The sequence below is a fragment of the Bacillus rossius genome, chromosome 18 (genome assembly GCF_032445375.1).
Source record: "Bacillus rossius redtenbacheri isolate Brsri chromosome 18, Brsri_v3, whole genome shotgun sequence".
NCBI classification, from domain to species: domain Eukaryota; kingdom Metazoa; phylum Arthropoda; class Insecta; order Phasmatodea; family Bacillidae; genus Bacillus; species Bacillus rossius.
Genome location: NC_086345.1, coordinates 9,480,680 through 9,499,425, shown reverse-complemented (window position 1 = coordinate 9,499,425; position 18,746 = coordinate 9,480,680). Strand labels below are relative to the sequence as shown.

Below are 18,746 nucleotides of genomic sequence, written 5' to 3'. Positions count from 1 at the left end.
AGCTCACTCCCTCAGTGGCGGCTCACGGTTTTAATGTGCGTGAGGGGCGGACTTGTACACATGACGCGATAGTTACAAAAATACACTCTGACATGGCACACGGTATCTTGACGAACAATACACTACACTATTACCTAGCTCTTAGTAAACTGGGCTAGCAGCACGTAGGCCTGTGTCTCCGGCGACTCTACGTGGTGTCTAGGTGTGTCCCAGGGACTGAATCGTTATAGAGTTCGATGGCACGCGTTGCCTGTTGACTGCCCCGTGCGGGCCAAAACTATGTAGCCGGTAGGCTAGGTTGGGGCGTGAAGCGCCGACGTAAATTCACATAAACTCCCCACAGTACTTACGTATGACGTAGAACACTCATCTCGGAGCACTAATTTAATTAAGTACCTCATGGTAAATTTAGGCCGACCGCGGAACTGTACGTAAGAAGGTTGAAAAGAAATTACACTATTGAAAACTACATGTCGGTGAAAGCAAAGGTTGAAGGTTCCGCGTTGCGCGCAGGCTGCCGGCCTGGTTGAGCTCTCGAATGACACTGCCGGTGTCGCCGCGCGCGACCCCCTCCCCCGCCAGCCCTCCCGCGGAAACGTGTGAATTTCGCGGGAAACTGAACCGGCCAGGTTCGGGACAAATCATACAATGAAACATGATTTTGCAAAGACTGAATTATTAATTAATGAAAAATAATGTTTAATAAAAACCTGTGCAAAATCGACTATGGCGGGCAGCGGGTAGACGTGTATAAGTTCGCTCCTGCTTTCTGTAGCTCCTGCAGGTGTAATTTTCGGTGTATATCTGTGTAACTTGCGTTAGCAATAGGGAAGCTGTCGTGGTGTTGAACTGCATAAAAAAGAATTGTCTAGTTCAAGCACAATAACCGTATTTTAAAATAATTTGCGTTTGTCTTTGTGCGTATCGTTTAGAACAGTGCCATGGCTGCCAAACAAGTTGAGATGCGCCAGCTTGAGCATTTAGTGCAAGAACGCGTCAAGGACCTACTTTGCTCGAAGGACATTGTGAGTGCTATTGTTGAGGCTGTAACCTCCGCTGTCTCTGAGGCTGTTATGCGTGAACTAAAGGACACGATATCCTTCAACGTAGAAGAAACAAGCAAACTGCGAGGCGAAATTCAGAAGATGGAAGGGTCGTTGAAGAATGCAAAGCGTGACCTGTTCCTGGCCCAGGACGAGCTGGAGCAGTACCAGCGGCGATCAAGTCTGCGAGTGTTTGGAGTGGCGGAGCACGAGCGAGAGAACACTGACGCCCTGGTTCTGGACGTGCTTCACAACAGGCTGCAGCTCCCGCACATCACCGTCGATGACATCGACCGCAGCCATCGGGTCGGTGCAAAGAAGAATGGTAAACCTCGTCCTATAATTGTAAAATTCGTCTCATATCGACGGCGTAGTGAGGTGTTTCGCGCGAAGCGTCAGCTCGCGAAAACAGGAATCACCATACGCGAGGACCTGACCTCGGAGCGCCTCGCCCTGCTGAATGCTGCTGTTGCGAAGTACGGTCTGAAAAATGTGTGGACTGCCGACTGCAAAGTGGTTGTCAACACTGGAACACGCCGGCTTTACATTACAAAATCAGAGGAACTACAGATTGCGGAGTGAAATTCACTTCCCCACAACATTAAATAATATCTTTAACATACTTCATAAGTTTGTGTATCTTAGTTCTAATTTTTGTTATGTGGATCATGTATTTTCTCATTTTGTTTTTTGCGTGTGCTTGTGTGTGTGACCTGTCGTGGAAGTCTATGCGTGGGGTGATCATGGTGAGTAGTTGGTTTCATATTGAACTTCTAGTGTCATGTCAGCAGCATTAGATTCACCCGTAACCTTGTCCGCCTGGTCTCGTACCCTTGGTCGCATAGAGCCTCTTTCCCCGGAGACGTCTACCGTCCCTTGGCCGTCCCCTGCTGTGACCCCTGTCCCTACTACCCCTCTGCAGCCCACGCTTTCTACCAGCGGTCAACTCAGGCTCCAAGCGAACCGTTTCCCGCGCGCTTTACACGTTAGTCACGTTAACGCACAGTACCTCCTTGGACACATCGACGAGTTCCGAGATATTTTCTCCTCTTTGTCATTCCACGCTATTCTAGTGTCTGAGACATGGCTAGTCCCATCCCTTGCAGATAGCCTTGTCTCTCTCCATGGATATGAGCTAATTAGAAATGACAGAACTTACAAACGTGGTGGAGGAGTGGCCATATTTGTACGTAATGACATTAAAACTAAAATTGTCTCAACCTCCCTACCCGAGAGTCTGCCTGGGCCCGAGTACCTGTTCCTGGAGGCTATTGTCAACAGCCAGAGAGTGTTGTTAGGAGTAGTTTACAAGCCCCCTAAAATTAACTATGGTGATGAACTTGAAACAGCTATTATGTCAGCTGTCTCGATGTATGAACATGTCATAATTTTGGGTGATTTTAACACTAATATTCTTAATGAAACGAGTCATACGCGCTATCTGAGAAATATGCTCGCTTCTTCTAACCTTAGCATCTGCCAACTTTTGCCTACTCATCATACTGAAAAAACTAGCACGTGGATTGATTTAATCATAGCATCTAACTTAGAAAGAGTTCTGAACCATGGACAACTTGCAGCGCCTGGTCTCTCCCACCATGACCTCATTTTTGTAACATATTCCTTAAAAGTCCCCAAGTTCTCCCCCAGGATCGTAACTTACAGGAGCTTAAGAAACATCAATACTGACAAAGTTATAGATGAGGCTGCAAACGCTCCGTGGCATAACATTCTGTTATGCAGTACTATTGACGGAAAAGTTAACACTTTTAATGAGATAGTTACCTATATTTTTGACCAACATGCTCCTGTCGTTCGTAAGCGTATAACGCGCCCCCCCTCTCCGTGGATGACACCTGTCATCCGTAAATTAATGGCAAAACGAGACCATGCGTTTCGAATTTTCAAAACAGAAAGAAAACACAACTCGTCTCTTAAAGGTTAAATGTTTGAAATTTACAGAAAACTCAGGAACCAGTGTACTCAAGCTATCAGAACAGCCAAACGAAAACATTTGTACGGTCTCTACGAGTTTCGTTCTGAGCCTAAGAAATTGTGGGCTAGTCTTAGAACAGCGGGTATTAACTCATCACAGAAAGATTCTGATCTTAAAAATCATAATTTAACAGCAAACCAGTTAAATTCATTTTTCGTTAGCCAGCATACAGATACGTCAATCCCGTCCACAACCAAATCGTCTGACACATTCGTACCTAACAACTCTGAGTATTCTGAAGATAAGTTTTTCTTCTCTCCTGTGTCATGTCTAGATGTCGCGAAAGCCTTGCGTCGCATCAAAAGTAATGCAATTGGTAACGACCAAATATCAATTAAAATGCTGGAAATTATTTTACCTTTTGTAGTCCCTGCATTAGAACATATTTTTAACGTATCCCTTACAATAGGTAAATACCCGACACAGTGGAAGTATTCACACATAAAGCCCATACCAAAAATTAAGTCTCCTGAGACAGCTAAAGATTTTCGCCCTATAAGCATCTTGCCAACTGTCTCCAAAGCCTTTGAACATCTGGTGCACAAACAAACCTATGCTTACCTGTTACAGAGAAATTTTTTAGATACCTTCCAATCAGGATTTAGACCCGGCCACAGTACCACTACTGCCCTCATTAATGTTACTGATAGCATACGTCATGCTATTGATAGGCGTGAAATAACGATCCTAACGTTGCTTGACTTTAGTAAAGCATTTGATTCAGTAGATCACAATCTTATTGTACGAAAAATGTCAATTCAATATAATTTTTCTCATAGTGTTTGTACATGGTTCAATTCCTACCTAGGTGGTCGTTACCAACGTGTCGTTCTCAATACCGAAGTATCCACGTGGCTCCCAATAGTAGCAGGTGTCCCTCAGGGTTCAATTCTTGGGCCACTTTTATTTACTATATTCATAAATGATCTACCTAAATGCTTAAAACATTGCCAATACCACATGTATGCCGATGATGTGCAAATATATATTCACGCAAAAGCAACCAATATCAATCAGTCAATTTGTTCTGTCAATGATGATCTCGATTCTGTCTCTAAGTGGGCAAAAGTTAATAAACTCAGGCTGAATGCAAATAAAACCCAAGCAATATTAATTGGTTCTCCTCAAAAGCTCACTGAATTAATTCCTAACAAATACTGTAACTTAACGCTCCAAGGAGTTGATATTCAGTTCTCTAACGTCGTTAGAAATCTGGGAGTCCTGATAAACACAACCTTAACCTGGAGGGAGCAGATAATGCAAATTTGTAAGAAGGTACATTTTTCCCTTCACTGCTTACGACGGTTAAAAAATTTGCTTCCACTTAGTATTAAAACCATGCTTGTTCAAACATTAATTATGCCCCACTTTGATTACTGCGATGTCCTCTTTCCTGATCTAACTGATAAACTAGCTAAGCGACTACAGAAGCTCCAAAACTGCTGCGTAAGATACATTTTTAACCTTAAATTACGTGATCATCTAACCCAATACTACCAGCAGTTAAAATGGCTCACTCTCGCACAAAGACGCAAAATGCACATACTTATCCTTGCTTATAAGGTGCTGCAGCAGGTATCACCTCATTATATGTCAGCCGGTATTAATTACCTACATAGTTACCATAGCCATGACACGCGATCCACACGCAACCCAATGCTATCTATCCCAGTGCACTCATCCAAATGTCTGTCGGGATCTTTTGCAACCGTGAGTAGCAGGCTCTGGAATAAATTAGACCAAGCGACAAGGCAAACAAAAAATCTAGCATCCTTTAAGTACAGGCTGAAAAAACATCTTTGTAACAACTGCTTACCATGACCACTTCACTGCTACCCTACTGCTTGATTCTGTGTGTGAATGTGCGAGTGACTGGTTTTAATGTAGTAGCACCTAATGTTTTTTTTCTTTTTTTTTTCGGTTTTGATACTTTTTGCTGTATGTTTAATTATTTTCCTTTTTATGTATGTCTATGCTTAGTCTTTAATTACTTTATAATTAGTTATGGTTGAATATTTTGTAATAGTTAATATTTGAACATTAAGTTAAAATTTTAATTTGTTCTCTTAATATTTAGTCTATATCATGCTTAGTTTTTAATATTCAAATCTTTGATGTAATTGCAGAAAAGTGGTTAAGTGTAAGAGAAGGCGTAACGCCTTAACTTCGCCACCAATAAAGACGATAAACAAACAAACAAACAAACAAACAATTAAAATAATTTGTTGTAGTGCGGCGGAAGGATATGCCACACCCGGCCGGATCCTTCCGCCGGCGCAGCACTCGTTGCATGGCGTTCGCCTCGTCGCACGCACTACCCTTTGCTGCGCGCACGAGCGCGTTCGGTGCACACGCTTTTACGAGACGTTGATGAGGCATAGCGGTCTATGCGACATAGAGGAGCATTGGCGGTCGGCGTCACAACCTGCTTGTAATTAATGCATGAAATTTTGCTTCGCGCATGTATGTGCCCAGGGATTTACCTGGGCCCAACTTATCTAGTTTTAGTCTAGAGTACAGAAGTGAAGGGAGTTAGTCATGGCACCAATTGGCTAAAGGACACTGATTGGGACAAAAAATTTCAAGTTGATCAATGTATTCGGACCAGGAAGTTTCGGATAATTGGCCACACGATGTATGATGTCAGAAGGTTACGTGGGGCAATCAGTGATCAATGTCCATTGAACACAGCTTAGGTCAAGGCCTGTCTACTATTGCAATGTCCTAAACTGTGTCCCTTTATTATGAAATCACATTTATAGTCTATGTAGTTTTTCGTGTGGCAATATGACACCCTTTATATTGTAGCGCAGTCGGATGCACACTGGCTTACAGTGTAAGTGGTTCTGTGTTCGAGTCCCGGGTAAGGTAAGGATGTAACTTTTTATGAGGATTTTTAGATTGATTACGAAATGAGGTAAATAGCATTCTAGTATATAAATTTAACTCATGGCCGTGATATCCCGACGTAGGCCACCTCCCTCTCCCCTATCAAAACATTTATTTTTTTCATATTCAGATGTCATGGAATGCCGGCAAGTTTGTTATGTTGTAGAAATTTTGTAATTTGGTATTGTGATAATTCATATGTTTTAAAAGTAATTTACCATTTTACCGAGTGGTGAGTTTAAGTTAGATACAGTAAATATCATAAAATGATAAAGATAGCGAAGATCACGAGAAGATAGGGGAGGTAAAATTAAGTTTGATACATTAAAAAAAAAAGTTTGAGTTGGTAGGTTGGTTTGGTTGTTAGGAATTTTAATTATGTCGTCTATCCAACCAAGTGCCTGCACCTATTTTATAGTTTTTTTTTTAAAATTCAGCTAGTCAATGTATAATATGTTTACTCAATTAGCAATGCAATTATCATAATGTAGCTATCTTAACCTAGCTAACGATCTTTGCTGTTTTACATTTAACGTAAAACCAACATATTAAAAAGTAACATACATGTAGTGTCACTATGCCCCTTAATCAGATATTTAAAAGCATATCAGGCAGTGATAAAGGCGTTTTGAAAAATATTTTTTGGGAAGGAGTCACCTTCAGAATTACCAATTTGAGATTTTTTTGTTTACTAATAGTCTAAGTAATTACTGTTACTTTTGACGAGTAAAGTGCCGAAATGAGAATGTTTTATGTTGAAATTGTAAGGCGTATGTAAAGTAACGTATGTTTTGTGTTTTTTTTAATACAGACACATCTTGAACACCAAGTGAATTGTGGTCATTGTTTCAGGAGGTACTATATTTTTTATTTTGGAGCGGAAGCCTGGAAAGGAATTGGTTTTTCTAAATATCAAAGAGGATATGAAGGAACCGGTAAGTACAGAACTATGTATTTCAGACTAGACAGCTCTTTAGTTAGTGTTACTTGAAGGCCCAAGGCTATAGTGTGTGTCTATATTTACGTATATATGTCAGAGAGAGGGAGAGTCGAATAATAACTAAGTCAAGGGTTGGTTATGTTGGGTAGAAAAAATTTGTGTAATATCTTAAATTTTTCAATATTCACCAAAACTACATTTGATTAGAGGTAGAGAGACTCTCGCAACATAATATTTACCATAGCTTTGCACCGTTGTTGTTCTTCATCATCTATGATGCAGTGTATTGTTTGCCTGCCAGAGCCATTTGAGACTTATAGCCAGTGTTGACTCGTGTTGGGGCACAGATGAACTGTGCTACCAATGCAGTGACCACAACAATGCATGGTTTAAGTACGTAGCCCACATTGGCGTAATAAATAGCAGCGCTCAAATACTAACATTAACTGCTAGGCCTTGGCAACCTTTTATTTACTTTATTGATAATTTCATGATAGTATGTGATTGGTGATAAAAGACACCCTTTTTTAATATTTACAATAATACCTTTGACACGTGTGACATTTCCTTAATGTGGGTGGATGGATATAAACTTCTCAATGACTGTTTTTTTTTATCCCTACCTATTCCATTTTGAATATCCCAAAAATGTATTTTAGTCATCCACAAAATTAAACGCAATTAAATTAACACATTTTGTATTATCAGTTATGACACATGCTGAAATTGGCTGCATGACTATTGAAGCAGACAAGGAGGAGGCAGGTCGAGAGGTGAAGGAGGTAGATGCATGCAAGCAGGTGAAGTGGGTTTACAATGCATGACGTCACCGCTGAGCTCCGACTGGCCACGTAGCATCAACAGCAACTGTAATACCTACTAATAAAGTTATGGAATGATGGTTTACTTGAACCAGTTACGTACTGACGAGATCGCTGTAATAAATTGATACCGACTCAATGCTTGTAAGTTGAGTCATGTCAGGAGGTGTTTTAGAACCCATGACTCTCTTCACCTAAGCCACAGCAATTAAAAAAATGTAATTGGAAATTCATAAGTTACAGCAAATAAAATACATTACAACAAATAGCTTCTGTCACTGTAATGCATCTTAGTAAATTGATTTGATGTTTTTTTCTTAATCTAATGACCTTTTTCCTGGGATAAAACAACCATCTGTTTTCATCTAATATATTGGTTACATTAGTTTTTAGTAGTAGAAATGGGATTATGCTACATATATTAGTAAGATGTACATATGAAGGTTTTACCCTGAATTGTTGGCAAGTACAGAACATGGTGGTTTTCTCAGAATAGGCTACTGTTGTTTCCCCCACTATGCATTCTGTCACTTCTCGGTCCACGTCACTTCACCCCTTATCATCTTTAGTGACTTCAGTGGCCACAAGACATTAGGCTTATTTCAATTTGAACACACTTAACCTCCCTCCCTCTTATGTGCGTCAGTTGTTCCGCCTGACACAACACAGCTATTACTTCAACATCCGATTGTTTTATTGGAACAGGCAACCTCCGTCATGAGTGGATTTTGATTTTCACGGAAAACTAGGGCATTATGTTTTAAGTATGTTCATTACATATCATTTATTACAATTACACAGAATTCACAAAAACAACATATCACAATGATTCGGCTTGTAGGTAGATACTGAAAAAAAGTTATGCTCTTGTGTATTAAGTGATGAGCTACATGATAGCTAGAGGCACAATTTTATGGTGAATCGCGATAAAACGAAATAACACCGAAATTTGGTTATATACACAATTTTTTTTTTTTTCCTAACCTAACTAAAACTAAGTGTATTTTGGAGGGGTCCGGGTTAGGGAGGGACCTAGGTGCGTCTCAGGCCGAAGCCTATACGTCTAGTCATGCTGGGATTAGCCATGCAAGGAGAGGGTCGCATGCATCATGTGCTAGGAGGGGATTGGCCAGCCATGGCAGCGATTGGCGCCATGACTAACTCCCCTCACTCTTAAATCTAGACTATAACTAGAAATAGGTTGGGCCCAGGTAAAACCTGCATAGACACAGGGAAAACCCTGGGCACATTCATGCGGGATGCAAATTGGCATGCATTACGTGTAGGAATTTACAGGAGACAGAGGATGGTCTGGATGAAGTGTTGGACAGAGTAGAAAAGAGTCTACCATGCGGGGGTTGGGCACTTGGACTCGTGGTGCGCTTTTCCAGTTGTCCAGTACTGGATTTAGTGACCAGGGACGCAAGCGCCCCTGGTGGTGAGTGGTTGCACTGACCACTCACTCTGCCGCCAGTCAGCACCTAAAAAAACTAAGAAACTAAAACAGAAAAAAGATAAATGACTTACAAACTAGTTATATACACGAAATAAAACGAAATATGTTGAAGTCCGCGAAATAATGCGAAATATGCCAAAGTCCGCAACATAACCTTAATTTACGAGATGCATACTGCCACAAGTTCAGAAGTTTTACCATAGACTACATGGTTGGCGCGTGATGGTGGTGAACACATTAAACAATTTTCGTATATTTGGACGTTGTGATACCAATCTGACGCATTAGCCCGCAACGAAGCGCTAGTGTAGCATGTTTTATTTGTGTTGAAATTATTTGTTTTAGTTACGTGAACATCTAAGACAATCCAAAACTAATGTTTTGTTTGTTGTTTAGTTCACGAAACCAGCGAACAGTACTATTTTCAGTTTATATTGTATGATTTGAAACGGTTTGAAACGTAGGTTTGGTGAATTTTGCTACGGCAAATCAATGTAAATTATTCTGAAACACAAATATTTCATAATGCCGAAGAATAAAGTCTCGGCAAACGACCGGGTTAAGGAGTTTGTTGGTGAAGGTTTTTACATGTGTGAAAGTAATTTGATGTGTAAATTTTGCAACTGCCGGCTCGAACATGAAAGACGCAATACTTTGGTGAAACATGTGTCGAGTGAAATACATAAAAGGTGTAAAAAGAGTGGGATACCCACAAAAAGGCAAGTTTCTATTTCCGAGTCGGTAGTTACAATGAAAAAGGCCAAAAATGATAAAGAAGACTTTATCATAAAAACAACTGAAGCCTTTGTTTTAGCAAATATCCCGGTGGAGAAATTGGACAATCCTGCACTTAGAGCATGGTTTCAAGAGTGTGTGAAGGGTGGTGGTGACCTACCAACTGCAGATTGGCTATGAAAGAAGTACATCCCAATAGTGGCAGAAAATAAAAAATAGACTATAAAATTATTAGTCAGTCACATTCCAATATGTGTTTTGGCTGACGAAACTACAGACAGGAATGGGCGCTGTGTGTTCAATATTATTTTCAGGACCCTTCAGCCTGGTGCAACACAATCATCACATCTGCTGCATCAGTTGTTTTGGATTCTGCAGATTCTGTATCATGTACTCGTGCTGTTTTAGACACACTAACTAAATATGAAGTGGATCATTCACAAGTGTGTGCATTTGTATCAGACTCTGCTAGGTACATGATTAAATGTGCCAGTACACTTCAAGGTGTGTTGGGTGATCGTGTGCTACATGTGCAGTGCTGGGCGCACAAAATTCATTTAGTTGGAGTTGTTTGGCAGTCTAACCTTGAACAACTCAACAATGTTATAGTGAAGGTAAAACATTCGTTTCAGAACACAAGGAAGCGCAAACATCAGTACTTGGAATTTCTGAACACCAAATACTCTCATGATTCTGCAATGTGCAAGCTCTTTCCACAACCTGTTCTTACCAGATGGAACACATGGTTTGAGTCTGTTGTCTATCTCAGCATACATTTGCAGGATATCTTAGAATTCTTTGAAGAGTTGAGAGAACACAACAGTGGCATTAAATTCCTGACAGAAATGTCTGCAGAGGAAGTGAATGTTGTGAAAGCTGAAGCTCTGTTTGTGGCACAAAACTGCTCTCCTCTAACAGAGTTGATAACTTCCCTAGAGGGAAATACGTACCCAACTGCACATTTGTTGACAACAAAATTGAAAGCTCTGCAGAACAAATTCAGTGTTTTGAGCAATGGTGTTGTTTCAGCTTCAGTAAATGACTTGATCTGTGAACTACGCACCGTGAAGCAGGCAGAATTGAAACAATGTTTGCAATTAACTGGCAAGAAATGTGAAACTAAACTTCTAGAACTGATGCAGAATGATCCTTGCAGGGAAACATTTCAGGCAATTGATCACTTCTTTAACCCGCAAAATGTAAGTAGGGTGTGCATGAAACCTGAAAACAAACAAAAAGTAATCCTAAACCTTCCTGCGATTTCTCATATTCCCAGCGAAGTTTTTATTGAAGTATATGCCACCTTCAAGAATATTATTACAGAAGAACTTGCAAAACCAGAAAAAAAGACTGTCGATGTTGTGCAAGTTCTGTGTTCAATGAAAACCAACTACAGTGAATTTTCAACTGCTGGATTAAGAGCAATATGGTTCCCAACAGCAAATGTTGATTGTGAACGTTCATTTTCGAAGTACTCTCTAGTAGTTTCTGACAGGCGATCTACACTTTCTCCAGAAAATTCAGAGCGTTTAACCATGCTAACATTTTAGTGTTATTAGCCAATTTTAGTGTAAATAAAAATGAATGTAATTTAACATACCCAGGAGATGTTTTTTGACAAAATTAACTGTACCATGTTACAGTTCATTAGTTTAAGATTCAAATTTCACCATTCTGTAAGTGTAACACATGTCATTTATTATTTTATTAATATTTTACAATGTGTTTTTATGCATTAAAAATAATTAATCTTGCATGAATATTTTTTTTAATACATCAGATAAGTTACCAGATCGCTTATAAAAGTCATCCATAATAAAACCGTTAACACCGAAATCTGTTTTTTAATAAACAAAATTTGCCTTATAATAACACCATAAAATCTTGCCTCTAATGATAGCTCATGTAGATTTTAATATATACCAACTGCAGACTAATATTCACTTTTGGAACATAAGTGAGGGACGCACAGGTCGGCCCATGCCATGTGTTCTCAGCGCGATTCAGACGTCACCTTACAAGGATTAACATTAACCACTCTTATCAACATAACCTCAAAAATAAATAGGTAACAAATCGCTAAACTCAGAATTACAAGATGCGGACTGGCAGCTTGGTCGTGAGAAGTGATTGCATGCTGTTTTAGACTATGAGGAAGTCTAGTGCAGGCGAGATGGCAGGCTTACCAACTCGGGGGATAGCGATCATGGTCTGTTAGGCCCGTTGGCGTAACACAGCGCAACTGGGTACCCGGGGGCATGCACGGGGTAAAGTATATCCACAGAGGTTAGCTGCACACATCAGACACCTCCAGAGCAAGGAACTTACCTGCGGGCTCAGCCAAGTGAAGACAACCCACGGTAGAGCCTGCGGGAGTTAAACCAGCGCTGCACAGCCCTCGTCCAGTGAGCCGGGAGGGAGGGGGGGAGAGGGCTGGACCACAAGGATACAGGCACACATTTGCTTCTAGCAATGTCACTGCACAGACAAGATTAGACTGAATGATGAATAAAAAACAAATTATTTATTATAAGTACAAGGGATAGTCTTATTTTTATTCCTTCATAATTATAAAAAATTCATCCTTCTGTATATATATTTTTTTGCTGGTTTATGCAATATTAGCAAAATTTATACTTAACATAGACATATTGCAGATGGTTCGGTACTAATTTAGTGTGTGCCGTATGCTGAGATTGTTAGCATACCTACTTTCTGTGAGGGCTGTAAGTTCATTGCAAGCACCAACTTTAGCTCTCAAACTATAACTGTGTAAAGTAGTTAAGCAGAAATACAAAAAAAAAGTTTCTCTGGCTAAATGCACAGCAGTGAGTAATTTGTTCTTTTCCTGGCCTTGTGACATGTAAATGTCATTCTTCTGAGGCCACTACTGCTATTTGAGATGCCTTTTATTTCTTTCAGGCAGCGAATGAAGACTTGATGGTGAAGAAGGAGCCCAGTGAGATAGTTTTCCCTCTAATCAAGGAGGAGTCTGTGAATGAACTGGTGAGTAGACTTGGGTGAACAGGACTGTGAACTACAGATGGTTTCAAACCCGGTCCACTCTCTTGAAGTGTTGGAGTGTCTGTGCCGTACACCTGGCGATGTGTCGTTCCCGGTCCTCAGTCCTCGGTCGTGTTTATGTTCTCAGCAGTTCAACAAGCACCGAAAAAAAAAAAAATAATTTTGGAACTATGAAAATTATTAACAGCCAAATCTTTCCCAGTTAAAGTAGAGTAACTTGTAAAAACTGGTTGAGGACACACATCTGCATTTGCTTCTGCATTTTGGCTGAATTCCAATTTAATGGTGAAGTGAAACCAGTCCAGTGAAGTACAGTCCAGTCATAATACAATTATTAAAGCTTTAGTGAGAGTGTAAAGCATGGTATGTATCTGACGCAAGCGAGGCACCACTTGGAACACTGTCTGCACCTGTGTGACATGTGACAGTAATGGGAAAGAAAGCTTCATTTGCTCCCATGTGCGAGCTCACCTGCCCAGATGGGAAGATAAGGATGATAATACAGGCATGAATAAGTTATTTACTTTACTCACCATTGTTCAGTAATAGGTAACGACTCAAATACACAAGTAGCAGACTGGAACATGTGATACTGTTTATTAGCTCTTGTATCGACAGTGAACAGTCATTTGTTGACGTGATTTTTGCTGCAAGCACCAAAACTTTTACACTTAATCTTCTGGAAGTGTGGGGGAACATGATTCTACTTGCGGTATACCAGAACCTGACTATTGCTGTACCGTAGAAGTAGTGTGGACATTCTGTAGCGCCGGTGGTGATGTTGGTTTATTTGTTTTTACTATTTATGTATTATTATAAATGCTTGTTTATTATTATAAAATTATTATATAATTATATTTATTAATTAATGTAAAATCTTGATATATTCATTTTCCCTAAGCAACTGCAAAGTGAAATAATTGAATAATTGTATGGCGCATTGTAGGGTAACTATTTACTCTACAAAAAACATGTGTTACAGCATATCACTATATGCTGCTTCTGTAGGCAGTATTTAATTTGGGGCATGTTCTACAATAATTGCTACTCCAACATCTGCTACTGTACATTACATTGGTGACTTTTGTGTATGAAAATTTTCAGTGCTCTAATTTTGCAGTCTAATAGATACACAACCGGGATGGTCGTTAAACCTTGAATTAGCTGGTATGTATGTTTGATGCCAGGATTGAAGTGAGAAACTCTTGAATATTTGAAAATCAACAGGAAATATTAGGTCTTTTTTCTAGCAAGTCGAAAAGAGCTTTGTGTAAAAACTGCTCGTTGTGGCTACAAACTGCGTCACTTATGCCTTTTTCCAGCGCTCTCTGTTGAGTCTGCACCGTGGATGTGAGGAATGCCACATGTGTTTAGATAATAATATGGGACACAGCAGAGGGAAAGTAAGTCGCTGCTCAATTTCTTTTCTTTCTTTTCGAGTGTTTCTTTTTTAACCTTTACTTCTGAAGATATTCCCTGATAGTAATAACAAACAGAAGCCACAACGGAAAATTATTACATTGATTTTTCACGTGAAAGACTGGAGGCTCTATTGTTAAATAAAAAAATAAAAAAATACTGAACCTACAAGAAACTATATTAGCGGATGGTGCCATTATTATTATTATTATTATTTTTTCATTAAAAGCCTTAATAAATAAGGTTTTTAAAGGCTACTCGAAGAAATGAACATGTATCTGTTTAGTAAGATTTTACCATTACAGTTCGTTTTTAGATACATTTGTTGTACAGCCAGTATTAAAGTGATTTCTCATGAATTCTTAAAGAAATAGGATGGAAAAGCAGGGAAGTAATTTTACAAGTCAGTATTAATAATGTGCAGATTACTGTGATTGAAAGGTTCTCTATGAATAATTTAAAGCTACGAACATGTTTTATGGCACCCAGCTAACAAAAATACTGATGAGAATTTGAATTTATTTTATTTTTTCCCTTATGGTTTGCTGTATTTATACCAATTCTGTCTTCTTAACATTTTACTGTTAGTTGATACTTACATACTTCAGACAGCATACAAGATCTATTAAATTATGTTCAGGAAATACACCTTTTTTAACAGACAAAATGTAGTCTTGCAGAAATACTTTTGATTTTACATAATATTAAATGTTTGGTATTTAATATTTATTCATTAAATTGGTTTCAGCTCTCATATAACCTACATAATTTGCTGTTATATTAATTTTTAATAACAAGGTAACATGTCTAGAATATGTCCCGGGAAAAAAACCTTGAATTTGGTTTCTTCTAATACAGTGGCCACTCTGTTACATCAACAATTGATCAGCCCATTAATTCTCAACATTATAATTGTTTGGTAGTTGTGTAGTTCACACTGACACTCCCGTGACTACGGCTCTGGCTACAAGGTGTAGTACTGTGTCTCTCCAGCCAATCAGTGGGACTGAAGCAACTGTGATACCTCAGTGACTAGAATATGAATTGCATCAATAAGTTTTGAAACGATAATTGTATGACTTTGATTCTTTACGAAGAATAACCGGAACCATTTATCAAAGGTAAAAAAAATATATATATATATTACAAAATGGATAAAAATGAAATCCTGAGGGGGTGCGTAAGCGCAAAGGCACATAAGCACTGTAATAAAAGAATGTGATGGAGTGGGAGGGGGGAGAGGAGATTACGGAGCGCGACTGGCGTCCACAAAGATGTTCTGAAGCCACGAATGACAGATCACTGCAAGTCTGGCAGCTGCTTGCTGGGCGACCACTGGGCCTGGCAGCCGGCCGGTGCTACTGAGGTCCACGGTGCTGGGTGCTTGTTCCAGGCAACTCGTGGTGTCCGCTGTTCCGAGCAGAAGCCGTGCCAGGTAGTCTTCCCTCCAATCAAGGAGGAGTTGAAGAATGAACCGGTGAGTGCCGTCTGCCTTGTGTGGAATATGTTTAAGATATAACCAAGTGGTTGAGCGACAGAACCTACTTCTTAGACTTGTAAGTCTACCTGCCCCTCTGGCGTCTTACTTTTAGACTCATCAGTTAAATATGACTCGTGGATAGGTCATTTTGTAGTTGCACATCCTTACGTGGTTTTCTAAACATTTTAACTTTTTTTAGTAATATATCGAGTGATTTATTATTTAAAATATTTAATAATTAGTATATATGTTAAATGTTAAGTTAACTATTAAATTTATTAAATCTCCTTTTCTTTTTAAATATGCTGAGTCTACTGTGTGCCCCTTCCCACAGAACAACATGCAGTGAAAAGATGATATAAATTAGTTCACTAGAATACAACAAACGAATGTATTGTGGTTATGATATTGTGCAAGTTATTCATGTAAATACACTCTACTTAAGGTGGTGAATATTGTTGCCCTTGTTTCTTTACTATTATATTGCTGATTATTATTAATATATTGTGGCATAACTTGCCACCCATTCATACCCACCCATAACGGGCTTGCTGTGTTTTCTCTTTCCGAATCGCTCCATTAAATCTTCACCAGTCCCGACACGGCTGTGACCTTATCGCCGCGCCACTCACGGTGCGCCGTGCCGTTGCTAGACGTGGCCTGCCGTGTGCCTCCCTCCACTGTTGAGGGGTACACATGTTAGCACTCGGGAGGACGGACATGACTGGCGTGTGGACATCACTGCTGGTCGCTGCTGCCTGCAAGCCTGCAGACGCACTCCCGGCTCAGACTGAGAGATGCTTTACCACTTAATATTGTCAGTCTCCTACTCCTGTGTGTGACATAATTTTGTATTTAGTATATACAGTAGAACCCTGTGGTAATGTTTCTGAAGGGGACAAAGGAAAAAAAAATAGGATAATGTTAATAGCAGGAAATATCAAATTAACATCTGTCACAGTTTTATCTTTTTACCAATGGAGTCATCTCTGTCAAATTGTCCCACGATTCGTGAAGATAGCAGAGCCCATGAACAATTCCTTTGCCACTTGGAATATTTTTGTATTCCTATTTGCACATTGAATAAATTCAACGGCATTTGAAAACGGTCTTTTTTGTACTGTTGTGGAATGTTTGGTAAACAAAAATATTGTATAACTACGTACATTCATTAGCAAACACACCAGAATAGCAAGGAACAGAAGGATTTGTTATTTTGTTTCCCAAGTGGAAGGTTGCAACAGATACACGACTGTGAAGGTGTATATTTAATACACAGCATTATCCAGTGCTATTGTGTAGTTCTAGCATTAGGCAAACTTCCATTTGTTTTTGCATACAATACTATATGAATAACCTACGTCTATGGTGTATCAGTGATTGTAAAAATGTATGTCAACAGTTTAATTTGTTAAACTCTACAGACAGGCAAGTGTTGAATAAGAGAGGTATTATTTTTTTTGTTATTATTAAATTTTAGAAAGCAAATGTTATTTGCAGAAAGTGCATAATTTGTGAAAATGTTGACCAAGATATAAAATCATTTTACTAATGGGGAAAATGTAGAGACTTTATGATGTTAAGTGAGAACATTATAACAGTGTTCTACTGTAGAGTTGTTTGCATCTGATAAACAGCTGCTTTTTAACTATTGTTAAATTGTTAACAGACTTTACGTTAGGTAAGGTTGCGTTGTAACAAAACTGACATATATTGAAATAGTCTCTGGGTATTACTAACCAAATACAATTTACATCATGTAATCAAGATGTAATGGCCTTTTTGTTCTCTAGCTCAGCTTGGTAAACAAGATATTTAATTTCCATTCTCCTTAAATTCCTTGAGAAACTATGATGGTTACAGTATCAAACAACATGTTAGCGTTTCTTCTAGTATGAGGGTGGTTCTGCGTCTCTCTCAATACTGTGTCATAACATGCAGGTGTTTCCTAAGGCTGCTCATTCATTGCGAGTGATGTCTTGTTGTTTCAGCCGGCAGACGGAGACGTCTGTGTGAAGCAGGAGCCGAGCGAGCTGGGTTTCCCGCCAATCAAGGAGGAGTTGGATGAACCAGTGAGTAGACTGCTGTGTGCAGATGTGACTATGAACCACACATGGTCTCGAGTCTGCTATACCCTTAAGAAGTACCTTGTATTGTATACGTACCTTATTTTTGTAGGTTTATTTTACTATAACCTTTCTCAATTTGAAAGATGAATGTTGACGTCGGGTTCGGACCTAGCAACAAACCAGTGGTTGAAGTGTATTTAGCCCAGCCAGCCCATTCTTGGTCGTGACAACCTGCTGTGTTTCTGGACAACGCTGGCTCTGGTCGGAGAGTGGATGACCCTGTGTCGCTGGCAGCGTGAGAGCAGGCCGGGGAGAGATGGGAGCAGCTCTGTCGGGTGGCAGGAGACCAGCCGCCTCAGTGATCCACTCCGTTACTACACCACAAACCAACCACTTGCTCGATCTGTGTCACAGTTAGCTATGCTAGTTTGGCCTATGACGACGGCGAGTATCCGACCTTCTTCGTACAGGCTTCGAGCAGGCAACATGAACTAGTTGTTAGACTGCTTGTGTAGATTCCCCGTGTCACGTGGGTGGCGTGCAAAAATGTAAGTGGTTACGTACTTAATTGAACTTTCATTTTGGTTAAATACCTTTTCAGCTCCTTCCTTAAAGTATGTCATGGAAATTTGCATGTATGTGTACATATTTTATTTACGCTTGTTTGGCCAGAAGCAACTTTAGTAGCCATTTAAAGGCAACAGAGTTTCTTAGGCTCTTACATTAGGAGGCATTTTAGCATCACATTGATACTAGTATCTCTATTGAGTTACCTTTCACCCGGTTTGTTTGAGCATGAGCCTTATAGTGGACTTAAGACTGTGAGTGTGCCTAGCTACTACAACTGCATTTGACACAGCTAACATGTCACAGT

General features: G+C 39.6%; 1 protein-coding gene across 9 annotated transcripts in view; it reads left to right on the top strand.

Annotated features, from left to right (window-relative positions):
• The window catches only part of LOC134541257 (gastrula zinc finger protein XlCGF26.1-like), a 237,742-nt gene that overhangs the window by 173,959 nt on the left and 45,037 nt on the right, over positions 1-18,746 (top strand). For 2 of the 9 annotated variants that reach the window (XM_063384542.1, XM_063384536.1), the window contains exons 1-5: positions 6,049-6,232; positions 6,781-6,863; positions 12,803-12,886; positions 15,717-15,800; positions 17,795-17,875. In XM_063384542.1, the coding sequence (XP_063240612.1) occupies positions 6,852-6,863; positions 12,803-12,886; positions 15,717-15,800; positions 17,795-17,875 (261 nt within the window). In that variant the 5' untranslated portion in view covers positions 6,049-6,232; positions 6,781-6,851. Of the gene's footprint in view, positions 1-6,048; positions 6,233-6,496; positions 6,692-6,780; positions 6,864-11,487; positions 11,557-12,802; positions 12,887-15,716; positions 15,801-17,794; positions 17,876-18,746 lie in introns of those variants that run through there. The other 7 variants (XM_063384543.1, XM_063384537.1, XM_063384541.1 and 4 more) reach the window with 5 other exon arrangements.